Below are 13,844 nucleotides of genomic sequence, written 5' to 3'. Positions count from 1 at the left end.
GCCAGATGTTACCAAAACAAAACCGAGAGGAGGAAAATGCAGATTCTTCAGAAAGACAGCCAAGAAAGTTTAAATAACCTGGAACAGATTTTATTTCGCACCCTACCCAATTAGTTAAAGCCTTCGAGGTACCAAAAAATGACCACGATAAGGAAGTATGGGCAGGCAGGCTAATAAACATTTGAGGGATAAATTCATGAAGCATTAATAATAATGTATTTATGCTGTGCTTCAATCTTAAGCCACAAGACTTACTGTTTTGATTTTTTCCTTGAGTTCTGAGCTGACTGTTCCTCCAGGTCCTCTCTGGGCAAGTACCGTTTTCATCTGTTTCTGCAGCTTGAGGAGCAAAACTGAACTTAAATTTTATTATTTTTGTATTTTTATCAGTTTTGTTTCGTCAGCCATTTTCAGGGCATCATGTCAAAAGGCCAGATAGAAATTCTTTACATACACAGCAAAGATTAACAAGATCTCACTGACAGAGAACTCTAAAATCCATTAATTCTGCATTCATTTTGCAAAATTATACATCTCAATTATGCTGTGAAACTGTTTGTGCAATATTTATATTGGAAGCTTCAGAGCACAGTCAAACCGGTTTGTAATGAAAGCATTTTGTATACATCAAATGCACAGTATAAGCACTAATATCTGAGACCAAAGTGCCTATCCAGATGCTTCCAGAAGCTTAAAGGCAAGGCATTACTGTAACAACCTTCCCCCTTCTGTCCCTGGCATTACTATTCAAAAATGCAATGCCCCTGTACATGGAGGTTCCATTTTAGTGGCACAGCTAATCATTATTGATAAGACTTACACTCCATGAATGCATCCAATCACTTGGCCAACACATCTTATGTCAGTGAATCCTGTAACTATTATAAAAGTACTTGGTTGTAGGGGTAATGATGCCGATTTACAACAGATTCCAACATCTTCTACGGCAAAAAAAAAAAAGACGACAGTCTTGAAGGGTGGATACCCTGTAATGTGCACCATACACAACTGCAGATTTTCCCATTATTACCCTGTGATACATTCAACACAGTCCAACCTCTCAGCTGGTCTTCAGCTATCTCCACAGCCAAACCAGCATAAACAAAGTCAAGACTCTATTATCACAATTGCTCCTCCGTGGACTCCTCTCACAGTTCTGTATTTGGCCCACCCGTAGCACTAACAGAAGGGGGTAGGAGCAGAAACAGTCCCTTGCTTCGCAAAGGATCACAACAAAAGGTGATAGCTTCCTCTGGGAAAACTTCCATGTAAGTCACACAGTGGGAGGTGGACTTGAGAAGATGCATCAGATGGGCTGCCCAAGGGCAATTCCAGAAGGGCAGTCACATTAGCTTACCACAGCAAAATAAAGCAGAAGTCCAGTGTCACTGTAAGACTAATATTTATTGCGGGATGAGCTTTCGTGAGTCACAGCTCACTTCTTCAGATGTTCAAGGTCACACAAGCTGTTTAGACACTTCCCTACTGGCCTAGACTGGTCAAAAGTCTAGAATTCAGCTCAGCAACAATTCACCGGTCCACTATCTCTTCATTCAAGCCCCTACCTCCCCCTAGTATCTGATATTTGAAATGTAACACCGGCCTACCGTGCAGAACTGTTGTCACCAAGACTGAAATACGAAAACATTTTATATTAAGAGAAAGCACTATAGAAAAAATTCAGAGATGTAGCAGTGGGTCATCTACCCATTAATTCAATACAGAAAGCTATTTGCTCCTGTATAAATTAGGCAGGCTTTTGAAGACCAATTCAGCAATACTCCGATTTCCACAAAAATTTTGCTTACCTTCTGGTAGACTTTGGAAGTACAGGAGGTAAAATAACCCAGCACAATTTAGCATAACTCCTGAAATCCTTTGTGTTGCGATCTGGCTCACTACACTACTAGTGTGAAATTGCTCCAGGAAACCAGACGACAATTCCAATGGAGGAAAACACAAATCCAATGGAGGAAAACACAAATCCCACTGACCATTGGCTCTTCGGCCTTCCCACAGAGGATTCACGAAGATCCGCTTCCCCTCATCTTAGATTATACCTTCAAAACATCAGGAAGAATCAAGTACCAGTTGAACTGGTTCAGAGAGGAGACTACACTGTCAAAGTAGCCAAGCTATTTGCCATTCTCTAATCTCTTGTCTTAGCTTAAGGATGGAAAGTTCCATCAAGTCCCACCTGACTTAGGGGGACCCCAGAGGATTTTCATGGCAAGAGATGTTCAGAGGTAGTTTGCCATTGCATCATCATTGAAGACCAATTCAGCAATACTCCGATTTCCACAAAAATTTTGCTTACCTTCTGGTAGACTTTGGAAGTACAGGAGGTAAAATAACCCAGCACAATTTAGCATAACTCCTGAAATCCTTTGTGTTGCGATCTGGCTCACTACACTACTAGTGTGAAATTGCTCCAGGAAACCAGACGACAATTCCAATGGAGAAAAACACAAATCCCACTGACCATTGGCTCTTCGACCTTCCCACAGAGGATTCACGAAGATCCGCTTCCCCTCGTCTTAGCTTATACCTTCAAAGCATCAGGAAGAATCAAGTACCAGTTGAACTGGTTCAGCGAGGAGACTACACTGTCAAAGTGGCCAAGCTATTTGCCATTCTCTAATCTCTCGTCTTAGCTTAGGGATGGAAAGTTCCATCAAGTCCCAACTGACTTAGGGGGACCCCAGAGGGTTTTCATGGCAAGAGACGTTCAGAGGTAGTTTGCCATTGCATCATCATGACTGTGGACCTCCTTGGTGGTCTCCCATCCAAGTAGTTGCCAGGGCCAACGCTACTTAGCTTCTGAGATCTGATAAGATCGGGCTTGCTAAATTGGGCTAGCCAGGTAATTTTTCTCCCTTTTAAATCTCTTTTTACGGACGGCGCTATCTCTGATCTGGATAGCTCAGGCTAGCCAGATCTTGTCAGATCTCAGAAGCTAAACAGGGTTGGCCCTGGCTAGCATTCGGATGGGAGACCTCCAAGGAATACTGGGGTCCTGATGTGGAGGCAGGCAATGGCCAACCACCTCTGAACATCTCTTGCTCTGAAAACCCCAGTGGTTTGCCGTAAGTCAGCTGTGATTGGATGACACTGTCTGCCACCATAAAAGGAGCATTTAGTAAGACAACCAATGCAAAAAGGAGCGCCTCTAATCATTCCCACAGTTAACTCTCTAAATAAGGCTCCGGCACTTTAGCCACTTTTGGAACACAAGACTTCAGCTACTTACCTGCTTCATCTTATCGCACTTCACCACTGGGGTTTCCTCTGGTTTCGACTGCACTACTGAAGTATTAGATTGCTGGCTTGGAGTCTGGTTTTGGTTCTGTGTAGGAAGGCTGGGTGCTGGAGAACATGTATCCACTGTAGGAGCTGACCTAACCAGTGGCAGGGTAGGCTGGCTGGGTGCCCGAGAATGTCTATCCACCGTAGGAGCTGACCCAATAGGTGGCAGGGTCTGCTTCACATTGTTAGGTTGAATCACCACTTTGACTTAAACACGTAGAAAGAAAAGGATTTCAGTCACACCACAGCACCATTTCCTATTTTCCCTAGAAAAACAATGTCGAAGTGCTTGCACACATTTCTAAGTGCACCCCTCCCCAAGCAGAAGCTGCCTGTCAATCTAAACATTTATTGATTCTTTGATCAGCTATGAAACTGGGGCTAAATTACCAGTACTGAACGTTCCAATTAAATTGTGCCCAGAGGGGAATCAGCCGACTGTTACCTTCCATGGTCCACTGAAGGGACCACCCGCTCCTGTATCAAACTGCCTGATCAGGGTCATCTACAGAGGTCCTGCTTCAAATGCTTTCACTGTAGGGAATGCATAACCATGAAAGGCAGGGCCTCCCCTTATGGTGGCACTTTGGTTTCAGAACTCCCCTCCTTTTTTGTTAAGTGTGTAGAATTTGCCTGGCCACTCCTTATCGATTTGAATTGCTATGTTCTTAAGATTTTCAGATGCTGTGGTTTTAACATTTAGACTGATGCAGTCATATCGTCTGTTACTTTACCATTTGGGCTTGCTACTGGTACTTTCTGCTTAGTATCGCTATTCTTCTATACTACTTGCAGCCATTATTTTAGGTCTTCATTTTATTTTATTGCAGCCATTATTTTAGACAGATTGTTTATATTTTCACACAGGTAATTAACCAATATGGTTTTATACTATTTAGGCAAATTACCTCAGGGAACTCTCCACTGGAAATAATTTAAACAAGCAGTACTTTTACTTTAATGATACTGCTCTTACAGCCAATTCGGCTCTGAACAGTGCCACATTAAGACTAAAAAAAAAAGAAAGGAGGACATTTGATTTAATACATGTGTCCATATAATATAAAAATTTAATGATTTTTAATATTTATCAATGGAGAAAAGAACTTGGCAACTGCCAATGTAATATTAAAACCCACCCCTGCTAAAAGAAACCTCAAACCTCAAATTATCCAGCTCACACCTAGAGTCCTGGATATAAAAGTCGAGTAAACAGTGTTGGAGGGTGTCTATTTGGCCAGAACTGCATCGGCACAGTTGCTCAGAGTAAGGCACCTTATTTAACCATCCCAATAGCTCCCCTGATGGAATAGCATTCAATCTAGCCAGCATAAATCATCGTCTGTAGTGTGGAACTGTCAGGAAATCAAAACAGGCTGGAAGAGATTGTGGTAACGTTAAACCTAAACATAAAGGTGGTACTTATCATGGTACTTCCAGTATCCAGTTTTTCCAGACAGCAAAAGACTGAAGAGAGAGTTATACAAGCAGCAGTCCAACTCATCGTGATAAGGAAAAAGTTAACAAAAGTGATATTCACTTTCTTTAAACTCCACCTCTGTCACGCTTTTGCCTGGCAACAGAGACCATCTGGCTGATTCTGCATCGGCTTTTCCTTCCATTGTTTTACGAAACCCACCTTGGAACAGAAATTCCCCTCTGCACTTCATGCTGGTTCCACTTCCTTTGATTATTTTTTATTGTTTTATTGTTACTCCCACACCCCATGCCACTTTTGAGTTCTTTGATCGTTGGATTTTATTGTACTGTCTGCATAGATTTATTTTCCCATTCTGTATCTAGCATTTGCTCCATTGTCTTACCAAACCCACACTGGAACAGAAAAAGATGCGGCTCAAAACCACATTCAAATACTACAGGCCAACGCTGTACTGACTGCAGAGTCACCCCTGAACGGCCATAAAATGGCCATAAATCTATGCAGACAGTACCATAAAATTGAGAAGATCAAAGGAAGTGAAACTGACATGCAGTGTGGAGGGTACGATAAAATACAAGGATCAAAGAAAGTGAAAGTGGCATGCAATGCAGAGGGGGATTTTGTGGGTTTGGTTAAATAGTGGAGCAAATGCTAGATGCAGAATCACCCTCTACCCAGGGCTATTTTGGGGCAGGAACGCACAGGAATGGAGTTCCGGCTGGCTTCAGAGTTGGCCACGCCCACTACAGCCAAAACCTCTGCGTGCGTGGCTACAGAGGGAAGGCCTGGAGAGCGACCACCACCCCCGGCGACTCCGAGTCAGGTGGGCCAGGAGAGCCCTGGAAGGATTGGGGAGGCATTTAAAGGGCTGGCTTGCCCGAGCTCCCCACAGCCACAGGGTGCCCGGGCAAGCCAAAGGGAAGGTATGGGGTGTGGCCTAATTCCTGCTGAGCTTTTTCTACCAAAAAAGCCCTGCCTGCACCCATTGCCCTAACAACAGGAACTGAACAGCTCCCTTCTCCAACTGTAAGCCTCTGGAAGGCAGAAGTATTTCCAGTTCTGGGCCCCTAGGATACAGCAGGTATTTTCTATAATATTCTCGCATTGCTCCTGCTCCTCCTTTCTGTGTGGTCTTCTGAAGACCACTACACAATTGCCATTCACCTTCAACAGTGGCAGACCATTCCCTGCACTTGCGACATTCTTGCATTTCCACACACACACACACACACACCCTGGGGATCCGGACCCACCGTTTGAAAATCTCGGGGTTAAGCTTTTAATTAAGAGCAACGACAACAAACATCTGAGGCCAAATGTTCTATTGGGTGGGCAAAGTGGGTGAAGCCAATTAGGTGCCATCTGAACCATTTCTCCCCCAAGCTGAACCTAAGCAAATGTGTCTTACACTGAGGCAGCTTTTCCGGTTCTTTCTTAAGCGAGGGGCTCTTTTTTAGGGTCAACAAGGAACCTGCTCTCGTCTGCGTGACTGTGATAATATCAGAGGCCACGTTTAGCACCTCAGAAAAAGAGAAGAATCCGTAATGCAGAAATTCAAAGTTCCGCCCAAAGTGATGAGCAAAGGCTTTGTTAAAATCGGACAGCAGGACTGGGGAAGACCTCAAAAGTTCCTTCAGTTGACTCTTTACTACAGCTGGTAGGGTTGGGGGGACACGGCCACGCCGAGGTAAGTGTTGAGGCATCTGGGTCTGCCGAGGCCAGTCAGGGCGAGATGCATATCCGAGAGAGATTTTTTGCCTCAGTCTGGGAAGGTGTGATTTAGCTTTGACCTTCTGTCTGGCAACCAAGCTTGCAATCCCCACAGTGGACTCATCTGCAATAGCTGAAAGCAGGGGGGAAAGGTTAAAGGTGCATGTTAGTACACTATTAGGAGACCACTTTGCAGACTTTCAACCACCTCTTTCCTTCTGCCACTCTCTTACAATAGAATAGTGCTGCACAAGTATAAATGAAATAAAATAAATAAATAAATAAATAAAAATAATAATAAAAAACCCAGCTTGCATTCTAAAAGCACAATATTTTCCCAGGGCCCAGATCATAAGGTCTTCCCTTCTCTTACGCCAGAATTATTAAAGTTTATAAAGGGGAGCTCCCACACTTCTGATGCTGCTCCTGCTTTCATACCAGCTGTTCTGGTCAGTCCTTCCCACCCCCTCACAACTGACAGTTGGTTGCTATGCATGAAAGGAAACACTCAGACCGATTCTGCAAAAGCAGTTGTTCCGCCCTCGGTCTCCCATTTCCCCCAGTTGTACTACTCAATTTCACACTATTTGCTGCGCGGCCGCATTTTGACCCGCATCTCCCCCCCCATTTCCCCTTATTTTTTAGGATCAAGAAGACATAGGGGAAATCAAGGGGAGATGCGGGTCAAAATGTGGCCATGCAGCAAATAGTGTGAAATTGAGCAGTGCAACTGGGGAAAACGGCAGACCGAGGGCGGAACAACTGCTTTTGCGGAATCGGTCTCAAATTTCCATCCCATTTCACATGTAGGAGCACTGCAGGAGCACTGGTGGCTCTCAGGTAGCTGTCATGCCCCAAGTTTCAAATAAAGCACATATAAAATTCTATTATCAGGGTGTGCACAGGGTGCCCCAACTTCTGCAAAGGAAATATGTTAATTCTGATACTCTGTAAGGTGAGAACAAAGCCCATCATAGCCACCGAAAATTACATTAAAATATCCTCTTTGCCGCAGTTTTTATCTTCGCAATTCTAAAAAATAGTTTACATGAAAACACTGTGTTTAGTGAAATTATAGTTAAGTTCCAGTTGAGGGAATGTCCGAAGTTGACCATTGTGACAGAGGTAACATTCTAAATTTACCTATACCTTGGTTCCAATCTCAGGAACTCTCACATATGATCGCTAGCAAACTTCTTGCTTTCCAGACAGACCTCTTTCTAATTTGAACTATTACTAAAAAAAGATGCACAAGGAAGCAAAGGCATAATTTCAATATTGTATAAAACACTTTGTCAAGACCTTTGGACTAAATCTACATCACGACAACTAGCATGGCAAAAAGACTGAAATTACTTTGTCAGACGATCAATGGTCTAAAATTTGGTCATCCAGCCTATATACAACTAAATCACTAAATATTAGACTCCAAAACTACAAATTGTTTTTACGGTGGTATATGACACCTCTAAAACTATTTCATTCTAAGACCTTGAAAGTTCCAAAATGCTGGCAAGGGTGCGGCTAGACGGGAACTTTTTCCCATTGTTGGTGGTCGTGCCTGAAGATGAAATATTTTTCGGATTTAGTAAAACCAATAATGGAAAATATCACTAGACTGTCAATTCCAAATGTTCCAGAATCTATTCTGCTCAACCATTGGAACATTTTATTTAGAAGAAGAGGAGGATATTGGATTTATACCCCTCCCTTCACTACCCAAAGGTGTCTTAGAGCAGCTTACAAACTCCTTTGTCTTCCCCTCCCCACAACAGACACCCTGTGAGGTAGGTGGGGCTGAGAGAGCTCTCTCAAGGACTGTCCTTGAGAGGAGGAGGAGGAGGAGGAGGAGGAGATTGGATTTATACCCCGCCCTTCACTACCCAAAGGTGTCTCCGAGCGGCTTACAAACTCCTTTACCTTCCCCTCCCCACAACATATACACTGTGAGGTAGGTGAGGCTGAGAGAGCTCTGACAGAAACTGCTCTTTTTCAAGAACAGCTCTTATCAGAACTATGGCTTGCCCAAGGCCATCCAGCCAGGTGCAAGTGTAGTGGGGAATCAAACCCGATTTCCCCAGATCAGAGTCCGCGCACTTAACCACTACACCAAACTGGCTCCTAATAAAGCTCTAACAAAGCTGAACTTGCCTCTTTAATATTAACTGCAGCAAAAACATTAATTGCAAAACTATGGAAAACTGAAAGGACCCCAATCCTCAAACAATGGTTTTCAGAACTATGGGACATCATAGTAATGGACAAGTTAGCTTCTCAGCTGTTAAATGCAGAAAACCCTTCAAAAATCCTGCTTTGTGGAAAAATGGTTTCCATTTTTTACTTAGGTTGCAACGTTTGAAAATTATGTCAATGCCTTACCTACTAGGTATACCTACTAGGTATTTTATTAATCTGTTTAAGAACAGTTATAATTCTATTTTTTGTTATATACATTGTTGTATTCTGGCTGAAACCTGTTAATGTTCTTCACACTTTGCTTGTTTTCTTATTTTGTTATATGTGTTTGTTCTAATTTTGTAAGTTTAAAATAAACAATACAAAGTTTTTTAAAAAACCACTGTGTTGAGGGAGTGTGCCTGTGTGGAATGGTAGTACAGAAGAACTGCAGAAGCAGCAGCACAAGCAAACTCCTTGAGAGCTTTACAGTCAGGCAGACAAGTTTAGAGCAGTATTAACTGAAAACAAGAACAAACAAACCCCAAATCCAAAAAGGCACACACCTCTAACGTCTAAAGGAGAGCCCATTTTGGTGTAGAAGAAGAAGAGAAGAGATTGGATTTATACCCCGCCCTTCACTTCCCAAAGGAGTCTCAGAGTGGCTTACAAACTCCTTTCCCTTCCCCTCCCCACAACAGACACCCTGTGAGGTTAGGGTTGCCAACCTCCAGGTGGGGCCTGGGGATCTCCTGCTTTTACAACTGATCCCCAGCCGACAGAGATCAGCTCCCCTGGAGAAAATGGCTGCTTTGAAGGGTGGACTCTCTGGCGTTGTACCTTGCTGAGGCCCCTCCCCTCCCCAAACCCCGCCCTCTCCTGGCTCCACCCCCAAAGTCTCCAGGTATTTCCCAACCCAGACCTGGCAACCTTATGTGAGGTGGGTGGGGCTGAGATAGCTCTGACAGAAACGGTTCTGTTTCAAGAACAGCTCTTATCAGAACTATGCCTTGCCCAAGGTCATCCAGCAGGTGCAAGTGGAGGAGTGGGGAATCAAAGCCGGTTCTCTCAGATTAGAGTCCGCGCACTTAACCACTACACCAAACTGTAGTGGTTAAGAGAGGTGGACTCCAATCTGGAGAACCAGGTTTGATTCCCGACTACTCCGTATAAAGCCTGCTGGGTGACTTTGGGTCAGAAACAGTTCTCTCAAGAGCAGTGCTTGAAGAGCTCTCTCAGCCCCACCTACCTCACAGGATGTCTGTTGTGGGGAGGGGAAGGGAAGGAGACTGTAAGCCACCCTGAGACTCCAAGTGAAGGGTATAAATCGAACTTTTCTTCTTCTTCTTCTTCTTCTTGTGTCAACCCATGGGCCATAATTATAACTGTACCTATACTCAGTTCTATGTACCAGCTTGTAACTTAAATCCTCCCTGTGCATCTGTCAAATATCAGCTTGGAATTTATGGACAGTCCCAAGCCAGTCCTCTCACTGTTGACTGACTAGTATTGAACCCACCTTTGAGGACAACACTGCCATCTCTTCCACGGCACAGTTTAACAACATCAGGCATGTCCATCACCAGTTCCATGGTAGATTGGTAACCCAGTGCACGAAATGGAAGTTGTTCGCCTATCATCGACCTGTATTCTTTCTCTAACTCGCCAGGGGTGAGGCCGCCTTTGGCTGCTATCAGCAATGACCTCACTTCTTTCTTCAGCAAGCTCAACAAGCGCTCTTGATCCGACATGTTTACACTAAGAGAGAAAAACAAAAAAAGACGTACTGGTTTTTGGTGGAAATATGATCTACCATAACCCAAGAAGAATGCTATCTCAAGACAGACAAGGGTGGACACAGTACTGAAACTGAAGTGGGAAGTGTACCATTTGCACCATAAAGTGATCAAACACTTTGCGTAACAGGCCCCTGTGAAGGAACATGGGCGTGAAGTTGCAGGGGGAAAGACTACCCTAAAGCAAGTGGTACTTTCCACCCCAAGCAGCTAGGATCTGGGTGGAGCGAATACACCCAAGCAGAGGATTTTCATGAATCCAAAGTGAATCACCCTCAGTGCCCCATCACCTAATCAGGAAGGCCCCTGCACCTCTATTGTGCTGTGCTGAGCTGACATAGGTAATATCTATTTTTGCAAACCACTTTGAGGGCCATTTTCTATACAAAAGAGGGCACATTCAAACTCAAAAAATAGAAAACCCAACAATTTCAACAGAAAAAGGTGACCCTGTGTAGGAACCAATGGAATGCCTACATGAAAACTACCCTGTGCAATGAAACAATAATTGTTTGGCTTTCACTACATTTGTTCCAGCACTTTCAACAGGGAGGCAGCTTGTAAATCTTTTCACATAAATATAAGTGCTAAAGGTATATTCAACAGCTCACATGTATTTTAATGTTAATTCCTTCAAAGAATACCATACAATAGCTCATTTGTTATCACTGCCCCCTCTGAACAGCCCAGGGCAACTAAACCAGAATTTAGAAATCAGTTCAATTAAGATTGTCCCAGCCCACAATACAAACAGGTGCCCTGCAACAACAACATCATTTCCCCACTAAAAAAACCAAAAACCTTCTCCATCCATCAGTATCTATAGACTAGACCTCTAAGAGTGTAGTGGGTTAGAGTATTGAACTAGGATCTGGAAAACCCAGGTATGAATTCCGCTTCCGCCACAAAAACTCACTGGATGACCTTGGGCCAATCACTCTTTCAGCCTAATTTATTTCACAGGATTGCTGTTGTGAGAATAAAATGGAGAATTACATTGGATCAGGATGGGTACCTGTGTTAGTCTGTCTGCAGCAACAGAAAAGAGCAAGAGTCTTGTAGGAACTTAGACTACCAAAATTTGTAGCAGGGTAGGAGCCTTCAGGAGTTACTGCTTACTTCTCCAGTATATAAAGAAGTCAGCAGTGACCCACGAGAATTACGCTGTAAGGCAGTTTGGGCTCCCACTAAAGAAAAAGCAGGGAATAAACAAAAAAGGGTGCTCAGGTGAGAGAATGCTGTTTGATATAAAGAAAGAGCATTTCATACGTGGGGTTCTCCCTCTCCTCGTTTTACCCTCACAACCAATGCCCCCTCTAAGCTGTGGAGTCTTGTGAGCAAAATTTTACTTTGTGAGCAACTGGCATTAAAGTTGTGAGCGAGCGATTTGGCGGCTGCATAAATTACTTTGCTCTGGAGCCCTCCTTCCTGAGCTAGGACAAAAATGTGTGAACCGGAAGCTAAAAAACTGTGAGCTAGCTCACACTAACTCAGCCTAGAAGGAACATTGCTCACAACCAATGTTCCCTCTAAGCTGTGGGCTCTTGTGAACAAAAATTCTACTTTGTGAGCTCCTGGCATTAAAGTTGTGAGCGAGCAATTTTGGCTACTGCATAAATTAGTCTGCTCCGGAGCCCTCCTTCCTGAGCTGAGACAAAAACGTGTGAGCCGGAGGTTAAAAAACTGTGAGCTAGCTCACACTAACTCAGTCTAGAGGGAACACTGCTCACAACCCCCCTGTCTAATCCAAGGTCACTCTGTAAACTTCATGGCTAAATGGGGATTTGAACTCAAGATCTTTCAGAAAGATCCACACAGATCTCTAGGGCAGGCTCAAACAGAGATCTATATCCAGCTTCTTCCACACGACCACCACATCTAACACAAGGTATGTGTAAAGCAAAATAGAGGTGCAAATTGTGAGTCACCTGAAGCTGGACTGAAGATATGGGTGACAGGCAGGGACCCAGCCTGCCAGGCAAAACCACAGCTTTAACTCCTGACACACAAACTATTTAGGCGACCCCCGCATACAACCTGAAATGGTTCACCCCAGACACAACTTGGGCCCCCTCAAAGAGGAACTGAACCAATCGATGAATAGAATTAACTGACCCCCTCCAGTCCTCTCTCTGCTCCCGCTATACTTTTAAAGCTAATTTATCGTTTCGTGTCCTCCAAACACTTATCGTAGTCTCAACCTCCCCCCTCCCAACTACCTCCTTTTGGGCCAACCCATTCCACTCGCCCCCGCCCCCAATTTTGAAACCCCAAACGGCCAACGTCGCAAACCTCTCAAAGGACCTCTTTAATCCGCACCCACCCTTCCCGCTCGGACTTCACAGACCCGCAGCCCGCAAAGCAAACGCTGAGCAGGGCGCACGCGCCGAGCCCGAAAGAGCCCACCCAGCCGCACGTGCTGTTTTCTCGCAGCCGTCGGTGAAGAGACGGCGAGCTGCTTCCGCCCTCGCTTGCCCCCCCCCCCCCCCCGCGAGAAGTAAGATCCGCAAACGTTTAGGTGTCTTCTCTCTCTCTCTTTTTTTGCCCAACAAAGGCCTGAGGCAAATCCCTTATTTCCAGAAATCTTGTGGTTCCTTGAAGGTTTAATCCAGCCGCTGTGGTTCTTAAAAAGTAGTTTCCAAGCAAATTAGCTTTATGTTGCGATTAAAACCTAGTTCGTAAGCCTCGAGGCTCTTGTTTATTTTAATGGCAACAGATTAAAAGGGCAGTAAAGCCTCTTTCCTGGGGATCATGAGAAATGTAGCTGCAAGCAGCAGGATTCTTTGGCTGAGGAGCGAATGCTCAGCACTTCACCAAGTTACAATTCCCAGCATTCTTTAGGGGAAGCAATGCTTTATTTAAAGATATTTAAATCAGCAGTTGTTGATGATCTGTAAAGGAGTGTGTGTGTGTGTGTATATATATATATAGAGAGAGAGAGACAGACAGAGAGAGAGAGACAGACAGAGAGAGAGCGCGCGCTAGCTATAGATAGATATATATAGCTATAGATAGAGAGATAGAGAGAGTATAGCTATAGATAGATAGATAGATAGATAGTCTCTGACAGGGCTCTTTTTGTAGCAGGAACCCTTTGCATATTAGGCGACACACCCCTAATGTAGCCAATCCTCCAAGATCTTACAGAGCTCTTCTTACAAGGGGCTACTGTAAGCTCTTGGGGGATTAACTACATTAGGGGTGTGTCGCCTAATATGCAGAGGAGTTCCTGCTACAAAAAGAGTCCATATAATACACACACACACACACACACATATATATATATACACACACACACACCATAAATGGATGCAGGTCTTTCAGATTTGACATTTCTCCCTTCCAAAGCTGTTTTAAGATTTTAAATTTGTGCAGTGGGTCAGACCAGACTTAAATGGGAATGGTTGAGAAGCTGC

General features: G+C 44.1%; 1 protein-coding gene across 1 annotated transcript in view; it reads right to left on the bottom strand.

The window, feature by feature from the left end:
• TDRD5 (tudor domain containing 5) overlaps positions 1–10,383 on the bottom strand; it is a 43,707-nt gene extending 33,324 nt beyond the window's left edge. Inside the window, 4 exon segments of the mRNA XM_015426674.1 lie at positions 247–339; positions 3,251–3,507; positions 6,156–6,590; positions 10,152–10,383. Coding sequence (XP_015282160.1) covers positions 247–339; positions 3,251–3,507; positions 6,156–6,590; positions 10,152–10,383 — 1,017 coding nt within the window.
• Positions 10,384–13,844: the final 3,461 nt, after the last annotated feature.

Source organism: Gekko japonicus, unplaced genomic scaffold (assembly GCF_001447785.1).
Source record: "Gekko japonicus isolate JY-2015 unplaced genomic scaffold, Gekko_japonicus_V1.1 scaffold2396, whole genome shotgun sequence".
Taxonomy (NCBI): Eukaryota; Metazoa; Chordata; class Lepidosauria; order Squamata; family Gekkonidae; genus Gekko; species Gekko japonicus.
The sequence above is the reverse complement of the archived record's forward strand: the minus strand, read 5'-3'. Positions and strand labels throughout refer to the sequence as shown.